Source organism: Theobroma umbraticum, unplaced genomic scaffold (genome assembly GCF_002168275.2).
Source record: "Theobroma umbraticum cultivar Fairchild unplaced genomic scaffold, ASM216827v3 scaffold_30.0, whole genome shotgun sequence".
Classification (NCBI taxonomy): Eukaryota; Viridiplantae; Streptophyta; class Magnoliopsida; order Malvales; family Malvaceae; genus Theobroma; species Theobroma umbraticum.
Genome location: NW_018397254.1, coordinates 11,539,278 through 11,550,422, shown reverse-complemented (window position 1 = coordinate 11,550,422; position 11,145 = coordinate 11,539,278). Strand labels below are relative to the sequence as shown.

The window sequence follows — 11,145 nt, the reverse complement described above, 5'->3', positions numbered from 1 at the left end:
AATGTGTTATTTAAGATTTCTACTCATGGAGGGTGACTAGGGTTGCTAAAGTTTCATCAGCTTGTACTTCTTGCAAGACTTTCAAGATGAACAATATCTTTCCAAATTTAGTTTTAATAAACTTGTACAATTTCCTTTAATGTTTTCTATCAATTCTTGCAAAAAACTGTATAACAATTTAATTGTAGCATTTTAGGTTAGGCCATATACCTTTGAATAGCCTAAATGTCATCCATGAACAATGCCTTGACATTGATTGTTCAAAGGACTTAGTTTGTGAAATCTGTCTTTTTGTAAAAATGAAAAGCTACCATTTCCCATTCATGCAAAAAATACAACTTTCCCATTTGAAATTGTTCATTCTGATGCTTGAGGACCTTATGTTGTTCCAACCATTAAAGGTTAACAGTATTTCATTACTTTGGTGGATGACTTTTCACAATTTACATGTGGTTTCTTAATGAGAAATAAGTTTAATGTATCATCAATTTTACCTTTATTTTGCAAGTATGCTAAAAATCAATTTTCAACATTTATTAAATGTTTTAGAACAAATAGTAGAGGAGAATTTAATCTTACTGATTTTTATGAGAAACATGGTATTGTTCATTAATTGTTCTGTGTAGAGGCCTTTCAACAAAATGAGGTTGTTGAGAGAAAGCATCAATATTTACTTGTAGTTGCTCGAGCTTTAATGTTTCAATCATCATTACTTGTGTCTTTTTGGGGAGAAATAATTCTTATTATAGCTCATATTGTTAACAAGATGGCAACTAAGGTCTTAAATGATAAATCACCTTATGAGCTATTTTATTCAAAGACTCCTAATTATGATCATTTAAAAGTACTTGGATCCTTGTGTTTTGTATCTACTCTAACACAAAATAGAAGGAAATATGATGAAAGAGCAATCAAATGTGTCTTCTTAAGATATCCAGGTGGCATCAAAGGTTATAAAATGTATGACATTAGTGCAAATAAGTTTCTTATATCCAAGAATATAGTTTTCCATAAACACATCTTTCCTTTCCAATCATCATAGAATACCATAGATCAATATTCATTTTCACAAACACTTGGTGTGCATGACTTTAATTTTGATATTTCAGCTCCTGATATTGTGAATTTCACACATAATCTTCATTTTTCTCTTGAATCATCTTCGTTTGCACTTATGTCATTATCTAAAACTCACTCTTCATTAGAACTCATTTATATACCTCAAAATTCAAATGAACTTGTTATTGAACACAATCCTACAAGTTCTGTTCATGCATCGATCAATCCTACTACTGACATTGTTTCATTACCTAGGGAAAATAGTAGACCTAGACATGTTCCAAGATACCTTGAACTTATCAAATTGATTTACCTTCTATTTCTCATTCTATCACATCTCATCCCATAACCAAATTTTTATCCTGTCATCAATTGTCTTTTGCACATATGGCCTCTATTGCCAATCTATCTAAAATTTATGAACTTAAAACCTATGATCAAGTTGTTAATTACTCTCATGGAAAGATGCAATGCAATGTGAACTTAAAGCTTTGGAAGATAATGCTACATGGAGTATTGTACCTTTACCTTCAAATTCTCATGCAATTGGATATAAAATGGTTATTTAAGGTTAAAATGAATGCAAATGGCACTATGGAAAGATATAAAACAAGATTGGTAGCTAAAGGCTACAATCAAGTATAAGGGTTTGATGATCATGAAACATTCAACCCTATTGCTAAATAAAATACTATTAGAGTTTTCATGGCATTAGTAGCTGATAAAATGTTGATTTTGTGATAGTTAAATGTCAACAGTGTATTCTTGAATGGTGACCTTGATGCGATAGTTTATATGGAATTTTTTCCAAGTTATTCTGTCAAAGGGGAGATTCCACTTGGTTTTAAGTTGGTGTGTAAGCTACATAAATCCCTTTATGGTTTGAAACAAGCCTCAAGGCAATGGAACTCAAAATTTTTAGATTCTTCATTCAAGTATGGATTCATTCAGTCATATGCATATTACTCTTGTTTACTATGACAACAATCAATGGGGAATTTATCGCTCTATTTATATGTTGATGACATAGTAATCGCTAGTACTAATGCTCAAGTAACAGATCAAGTGAAGAAGTATTTGAGTTCATAGTTCAAGTTGAGAGACATAGGAATAGTGAAATATTTCCTAAGGCTCGAGATTACTAAGGGTCCAGAAGGTATTTCGATTTGTGAAAAGAAGTATACACTAGATCTTTTAGATGAATATGGTATGCTTGGTACCAAGCCAGCGACTACTCTCATAGATTACAATCATAAGCTCAACAAGGACATTGATGGAAAGGAGGTTGCCAATCCAACAAGATATAAGCAATTGTTAGGCAAACTCTTATTCTTAACATTCACCAAAACTTGATATTTCCTATGTTGTTCAAGTGTTGTCTTAGTTCATGGACAAGACAAAGCAAGAACATTTGTTTGCACTTTACAGAGTATTGAAGTATCTTAAGTCAGCTCCAAGGCAAAGGATGTTTATGAAGATAGAATCAAATTTAAGCATATCAGCCTACTTAGATAGTGACTAGGCAAGTTGTGTTGATACAAGAAAATCCATTACAGGGTATTATGTGTTTCTAGGAGGGTTATTGGCCAGTTGAAAATCTAGAATGCAATTTGTAGTTGCTTGGAGTTTAACAGAAGTAGAGTACAGGTCAATGGCTTCTACATATTGTGAAATCATATGGTTAAAATAGTTCTTATTTGATTTAAGCATTAAACAAAGTACCATAGTAAAGCTTTATTGTGATAATCAATCTACCATTCATATATGTTGCAATCCAGTGTTCCATGAGTGTACAAAACACAAAAATGGACTGTCATTTTATAAGGGAAAAGGTACTCAATGGACTAGTTGAACCAATATCTATTCTTACTAAATCATATATTGCAGACTTGTTGAAGAAAGCATTGCAACCATCGCCATATCATCAATTATTACACGAGATGAATATCTATTCTTACTAAATCATATATTGCAGACTTGTTGACAAAAGCATTACAGCCATCACCATATCATCAATTATTACACGAGATGAATATTGATGACATTTATGCTCCGCCATGAATATCCATCTTAAAAGGGAGTATCAATCTGAAATGAAGATCTTAGTTGCAATGTAAGGAAGTTTAGAACAAAAACTTGGTTTATAAAATCATGTAAAAGGAGCGAACAATTTTTTTTTTTTGAAAATTGAAAAGAGTGAACACTTGAAGCTCACATGTCTCTTAATGATAAAAGCATGTGTAAAATAATTTAAGTTTATTTTATTTTTTACTTTACTATTTTACCTTAGGTAACTTGTTAGTTAATTGTTAAAAACAAATTTCAGTTAGCTTTTCCCTCCTTTTGTAACAACTTAACTTTTTTTCTTTACTTTTCTGTATATAAATACTCTGTATCATGGTTTTCATTTAGATAGATCAGTGAATACAAAATATTCTTTCCATAAAGAAATTTCCTCTTAAGCTTTCATGATTTTGTATATATGATGTGCAGGAAAGTTATCAAGGTAATATTTATTTATCAGGTTGCAAATACTTTCAACATCAAATAATTTAAAATCATTCGAGGGGTCCAAAAATGTGCCAAGAGTGAGCAATTCCCCCACATTCTCATTAAATTTAGAATCTAATTACTTTTCAAAAAAAAATATAGAATCCAATTCTTATAAGAGTGACTCAATAGAAACCAGAAACAAATTAACTTGACAATAGTGCTCAAATGTGGCATGATCCTTTCGAAGTTGATCTTTATGTAATTTATATCTAGCCCAGGTCAAGAATCTCAATTTCATATTTCTCACAAAACTTCAATGACAGAAGCAAAAGTTCTCATTTATCTTCTCTCAATTGTTAGAGACGTTGTTTAGGAAGCAATATTAAAACAAATTGCATTTAGTATATCTAGAGATTTAAGTTATAAAGCTTTTGAGTGGTCATTTGTTATCTCCAACAACTCCCTTATACAATGTAAGATAAACACAAATTCAAATGATATATTAGTATGTTATAAAAAATTACAAAAATAAAGTATAAAATTATTATAAGAACAAAATTATACAATTTTAAAAAATAAAAATATGTTATAAAATTTTTATAAAGGCTAATTATAAAATTTCAAAAAAATAAGTTGTTATAAAAATTTTAAAATTTTTATAAGGAGAAAGCCCCTACTAGCCCCCTCCACTCTGCTTGTGAATTGCTAGTCATTTAGAGAGAGAATTGACATGACTTAAAAGTTTTTTTTTTAAAAAAAAGACATTTGCTTGTAGTTTTGACAAAGGTTTGAATAATATTTGCAGGTAGCAGAACACATTCGTTCATAACTGCATGCTTGGCCGCCTCTAACCGCCAGCAATATAATACTGTATTTAAGAATAACTTACATACTAATTTAGAAATTTTTTAAATTGATTTTGGGTAATAAGATTTTGTGTTTGACTATTCAATAAAAAATTGTTTTTACTATTTTTTAAGTTTTGCACCAATCAGCAGCACTTAATTAAGGACGACATATTTCAGAAGCCGTACTGACTACTGCAGCTCTAACAGCAAAGAATTGGCAGGCACTTTGATGATTTGGCTGGAGATAATGTGTGGTAGGTAAGAGAGAGTGTGGCATTGAAAAGATAGATTGGGATCCAGCGTCCACAAGATTTATTCAAACTAACCATGGTGCTGCATTTACAAATTTTGAGCCCTTTTCAGTGTTTGTAAACTCCTAAATCTTAATGGAGTAAACCTGACTTTATCATCATATTACTTTGTCATCCAATATTGTCAACCGAGAAATTCATCAACAGCTGTTTCTTCTTTTTTTTCTTCATTTTTAGAAAGGAATAATAGGACATAACATTTACCTTGTGCCTAATAAAGTTGCTCTATTTGAATATTATAAAGATTAAAAATTAGAAATTCCACTCATCACTTGAGTAAATAAAATGTGTTAAATTAAAACTACTCGCTCCGTCCTATGATTATTAATTAGTGTATGTCCTAATATATATTTCCTACTTCCTACAGCAACTTCAGTTGTTATGCCATTTCTCCGGCGTTATTATCTCCAACGTTTTCTGAGTATTAAGACAAATCAACTCTCTAGAACAAGAGAGAGAAATAATGGAAACAAGCAAATTAGGTGAGGCAACGCTGCAAGGCCAAGCGGAGATTTGGCAATACATGTTTAGCTTTGCAGATTCCATGGCGCTTAAGTCTGCTGTGGAGCTCCGCATAGCTGATATAATACACTCTCACGGTGGCGCCATCACTTTGTCACAAATAGCTTCATGCATTGGCGGCTCTCCTCCTGCGGATAACACCTACCTTGCTCGCATCATGAGATTGCTCGTCCGTAGAAAGGTTTTCTCCGTCCAGCATCCATCAGACGGAGGAGAGCCTCTGTACGGCCTGACTCTCTCGTCTACATGGCTTATACATGACTCGGAGCTTACCCTGGCGCCCATGGTACTGATGGAGAACCATCCATGGCAAATGGCTCCTTGGCACTGCTTTAGCGAATGTGTGAAAGAAGGTGGAATTGCTTTCAAGAAGGCTCATGGCCGTGAGATATGGAACTTTGCATCTGAGAATCCTGAATTCAACAGGCTTTTTAACGATGGCATGGCATGTACATCCAAGATTGTGACCAGGGCAATTCTGACAGGGTACAAAGAAGGGTTCAGCTGCATGGGATCACTGGTTGACGTTGGGGGTGGTATCGGAGGCTTAATATCCGAGATTGTGAAAGCAAATCCGCACATCAAAGGAGTGAACTTCGATTTGCCTCATGTCGTCTCAACGGCACCGGCATACCATGGGGTCTGCCATGTTGGCGGTGACATGTTCCATGCCATTCCAGATGCTGATGCAGTCATGATGAAGGTACTTAAATCATGGATTTAAATGTTCAGAGTATCGAAGTTCAAATAGTATCAGTACTTAAGCCTCAAAATAATCTACATCTTTTCTTTCTGATGGAAAATTTGAGCTATTTAAAATAGGAATATTTCGGATTTCAAACAACATTTCAGCCAATTAGTTTTCTTTTTTTCTTTTTAGAAAGATACGAAGGAAATTTTGCCAAAGATCGCAGTAGAAATAGTGCTGTTGGGGCTTCTGTCTTTGCGTAACTAATACGGAGGAGAGAGTTTATACAATATGTTTTGGTTCTGTAGGAGAACTTGGAAATAAATGTTGCTGTGAGTTTGAGTTTTGGTTTTCCTTTTTTGTTTATGTTTATGTTTATGTTTAAATACTAATACTATATATTAGTATCAAATACGACTCTAGATCCAGTGGCTAATCAAAAGGACGTAACTATTGGCATGATTTGATAATTTGATATTTGAACTCAAAATCACATCAAATCTTTTCCTTTCTAAAGCGGTCTCCGGAGTTAGTGAGCATGATCTTTTATAATTATCATTTCTTTACTCTTTTTGTGTAAGTGGAGGGCAATGTGAAAAAGTTATAGCTAACTTTGTGGTTGCCAATCCTTTTCAAGAAACTAACAGTATTTTCTTGTCATGGCAATCAATATCAATTTAACAGTAGTAGAAGATTAATGCCATGAATTTTAATTTGGATGCCTCTATAGCTAAGTTCTACACGGTTGAAATCATGAGAAAGCCGGAATTAGTATAAAGCCCATCCTGATGTGGACACTGTTCTAAGTTTTGTCTTGTGCAGTGGATATTGCACGATTGGGGCGATGAGGATTGCGTCAAAATTTTAAGGAACTGCAGGAAAGCAATACCAAGAGAAAATGGGAAAGTAATTATTGTTGAATGTGTTCTGAAACCAGATGGAACGGACCCGTTTGATGACATGGGGTTCATATTCGATCTCCTAATGATTGCACACTCCTCTGGCGGGAAGGAGAGAACCGAGCTCGAATGGAAGAAAATCTTGGAAGAAGGAGGCTTCCCTCGCTATAAAATCATCAACATTCCTGCCTTTCCATCCATCATCGAGGCGTATCCAGAGTAGCATGAGAAATTAATTCCTTCTTGCTGTTTATGTTATGGCATTTAGCATAATGCATGCAATGGTGACTTTCCATTTTGTGAATCTGCCTTTTTTCTATTCACTATCTGTCCAATTTGAATAAAGAAAGAAGCCAAAATTTGTGGCATATTAGTTCAACTAAAATATTGAAACTCCACCATCATGTAAATTAAGACTCTTCGTTTGGTTGTTATTACTTTTATTACTATTTGACTTTCTGTAATTACTTTTACTATCAAATTATAAATCAAAATCAGACAATAGAAAAGAATTATAATGATTAAAAATTAAAAAATGGAATATTTTATTTTCCAAAAACATATCATTATAAATTTTAATGACTATTTGGTTTTAAGTAATGATTAATTCCCAACTCGTTTTTCATTCATTTTTATGTTTTAAAGCAAATAAATAAATAATAAAAGGAAAGCAAAAATGAAAATGTTAGCAAGTAATGGAATTAAAATTTTAAATTTTATGTCTATCTTATTTCAATTATTTACCTTTTTGAGTTAAGTAGTACTCAGTACTAACCTTCAAAACAACTTGGTTCACAAATGTGGTATGAGAGGCGAGATGAACACACCCAAATGAGTACGCCCAATAATACAATGTCGGCTTTCTAACTTAAAATCCATGAAAAAGGCGAGGTGGATGGCTGGCGCTTTGTCCCACTGGCATCCACCCTAAACTCATCATGGGTGAACTGTGAAGCATTGCAGGAATGGGTTTAATTAGAGTTTTGTCCTGGATGATACAACAATTCGCACAAAGCTACCTATTTGCTGGCAAAATAAGACAAATCCAGCTGAGTTGGCACATAGCAGTTCATAGCTAAAAAGGATAAAATTACGTACAAATAGACAGTCAGTGGTGACTCAGCAATAATGCCCAGGATGTTGTTAAATGTCAAAATCCAGAGTCAACAAAATGTTTAATGATGATATGGCGTGTACGCTAGGATCACGTTGAAAGCTGCTGATCTCGGGGAATAAAGATAAGTTCAGCAACATACGGCCGCTGCAAAACTCGGGGTATAAAGATGACGGCGGTGACTGATCTCAACAATGATGGCCAAGAATATTTGGGAAAGTTGTTATATGTCAAAATCCAGAATCAACAAAATGTTTAATGATGATATAGCGTGTACGCTAGGCTCACGTCGAAAGCTGCTAGTCTCGGGTATAAAGATGACTTCAGCAACATAGGATCCCGGTTAATCTCAGGGCAAAAAGTTGAGTTCAGCAACCTCGGATCGTTTGTCGATGTTGGAGGTGAGACAGGAGACATAGTATCTGAGATTGTTAAATCCTATCCACACGTCAAGGCAAGCAACTTTGATTTGCCACATGTCATTGCCACAGCGCTGATCATGATGGGGTTTTCTTTTGTTGGAGGCCATTCCAAATGCTGATGCAGTCTTGACAAAGCTAAGATTTTCTCTTCTTCTTTCCCTAATTACGAAAGCTAAGATAAAGTTTGTATGGATTCTAGAACCCAGAATCGTAAAATGATAATAAACCAATGGAGCATACGCCTTGTCTGAAACTGAGTATCCCTCTTATTTCCTTTGTTCTTATTCTTAAATAAAAATCACATATCTTAACTAATGTTAGTTACTAAGAAGTTTCATTTGACTGCAGTCAAATGAATGTTGAGTAACTATAAATATAATTGATAGTTCAATCTTAAATCTTTTTGTAGAGGATATTACCGTAAGGAACATGACCAAGTTAGCAACAAATGCCAAATCAATAACAACTATTGCAGATTATCTCTAGATTACTAAATCAACTCAATTCACAAAATCAGCTAATTCTATTATTTTCAAATCATAATAAAAATTTGAATTTGTGTTTAAATTATAACAATAGTTTGAATTTGTATTCAAGATAACTTAGACTTATGTGTATATATATACACTTACGATAAATCAATAATGGTCGGCTGATTTAATATCAACGTTTGCCAATATTTATATGATATCAGAGCATTTTGGTTAGTTAGCTTTGATTCATTTTTTTTCCTATGGCTCCCACAAATTCTTCATTAACTACTTCAACCAATAATCAAACCACAACTCCTAGTCCTATCTCTATTAATGCAGTAGTCCAACTACCACTAAATTTAATATCAGTTAATTTTCTCTCATGGCAAGTCCAATTTAAATCACTTATTACTGGCCATGATCTCATTGGCTATCTCACTAGCACAACAGCTTGTCCCTAGTAATGATTTCTACTGAAGAAACACAACCTAGATAATATTTTCTAGTATCGTCAAGATCAATTTATCCTTCATGCGATTATTACTTTTGTCTCAGAATCAATTCTCCCTTTGATTGTAAGATTCGTACTAGAGAGTAATGTCTCTAAAGAAAAAGTAACACTTTTTACGTAAAAATGTAGGACCATTGCAAATTATATACAGTTTATGAATACCACAACTGATGAACTAACCATGGCTCAAGCCTAATAAATGAAGAAGATTTGATCATATTCATTTTGAATGGACTTAAACCAGAATTTAAGGAATTATCCATCGTCACTCGAGCTATGAAGCTATCAAATTATTTTGAAGAACTCCATGACAACAACTAGGTTATGAGGTAGCTATCAAATAAGAAAAGTCTTATTCTCTCTCTACTGCCATAGCAAATTTATGTTCCATCCACCCGAAAAAACAAAGGTAATTATCCAAACAAATGAGGTAACTTTAAAAGCAATTTTTCCTCTCCAAACAGTTATACCAATTTCAACAAGAAAAAGTCTATTCCTACTCATGCTTCTAATTACTCCAAATCAGTTTGCCAACTTTGTGAAAAACCAGGACATTCTACCCAGAATTGCAGATCCAACAATACATCTCCAAAAAACCTGTTGCTAATTTTTTGAATTGGGTAATTGACTCAAGAGCCTCTCATCGTGTCACCTCCGACTTGAATAATATTTCATTATACTCTAAATATGGTGGTAAAGATATAATCATAGTTGGCAATGGTTTAAACATTAAACACATAGGTTCAATTGTTATTCCAAACACAAGTAAACCTCTTTAATTATCTAGTGTTTTGCATGTGCCTAGAATGAAAAGAAATCTCATTTTAGTCTCTCAATTTTGCAAAATTAACTATGTTTCAATTGAATTTTTTCCTTTTCATTTTTTGGTGAAGTATTTAAGCACGGAGTCACCTATAATGAAAGGCTTGAGTAAAGATGATCAATATGAGTTTCCAAGACACTTGCCACTTTTTCCAAGCAATGCAATAGCCTTGATCACTTTTAAAATCTCACCTGTTGTCTAGAATAATCGACTTGGCCACCCATCTTCTCAAAATTTTCACTTTATGTTAAAATCATTTAGTTTATCTTTTGATGCTTCAAATAAATTGTCATATTGTGACTCGTGTGCATGTAATAAAAGTCACAAACTACCATTTTATAATTTTACTCTTTCTAGTTCCAAACCTTTAGAGCTCATTTATACTAATGTTTAGGGGTCATCCTCTTAGCTACTTAAGCTCACAAAATGTGATAAAATAACTCTGTATAATAGAATTATCACATACCTAAACTTAAGATTTTACTAATCTTCAAGCAAAACATAAACTAAAATGAAATAACATCAATGAAAAAATCAACTTAACTAGAAATAAATTGCACCAACTCAATAATTACCTTTAATATTCTCATAAGTTAATCCCTACTCTCAACTTTAAGCAACACATAAATATTATTTAAGATCAAATTTTAATTCATATGCAAGCTCATCAACAAATGGATTTCCGAGTGCATGTGATCTTTCCACCAAAAACATCATATAATCTGGATAAGTTTATACATTTGTAAAATTCAAATTAGTACTAAAGTTCCATAGGTTTACTTTTCATCTCTTTTTCTCTCCACTAATGCAGACTAACACTTAATTAAGGATCATTAGGTCTTTATCAAGCTTGTAATGTATGGCTAGGGTCAAGGTAGGATATGGAATATTAATGTGACTCAAATCACCCAAAGCACATAGTTATTCTAAGACTTATAAAGAGCTTTATTTTCCTTCACCAAGTACACCCTTTTTTATCAAA

The 11,145-nt window shown here is 33.1% G+C and overlaps 1 protein-coding gene across 2 annotated transcripts; it reads left to right on the top strand.

Annotated features, from left to right (window-relative positions):
* Positions 1 to 4,882: 4,882 nt before the first annotated feature.
* On the top strand, positions 4,883 to 7,254 carry LOC110426441 ((R,S)-reticuline 7-O-methyltransferase-like). Of its 2 annotated transcripts, none has more exons than XM_021441645.2 (2): positions 4,883 to 5,936; positions 6,729 to 7,254. In XM_021441645.2, the coding sequence occupies exons 1-2, from the start codon at positions 5,175 to 5,177 to the stop codon at positions 7,041 to 7,043; spliced, it is 1,077 nt and encodes a 358-aa protein (XP_021297320.1). In that variant the 5' UTR covers positions 4,883 to 5,174; the 3' UTR covers positions 7,044 to 7,254. The 2 variants fall into 2 exon arrangements, with proteins under 2 accessions (XP_021297320.1, XP_021297329.1); XM_021441654.2 differs by having other exon boundaries at positions 4,917 to 5,936; positions 6,744 to 7,254.
* The last annotated feature ends 3,891 nt before the right edge of the window (positions 7,255 to 11,145 follow it).

Bases quoted from the DNA above. Each gene is read 5' to 3' on its own strand.
- LOC110426441 (XM_021441645.2), top strand. From the start codon at position 5,175: ATGGAAACAAGCAAATTAGGTGAGGCAACGCTGCAAGGCCAAGCGGAG. The intron at 5,937-6,728 runs GTACTTAAATCA...CACTGTTCTAAG, and splicing joins CTGATGCAGTCATGATGAAG to TTTTGTCTTGTGCAGTGGAT.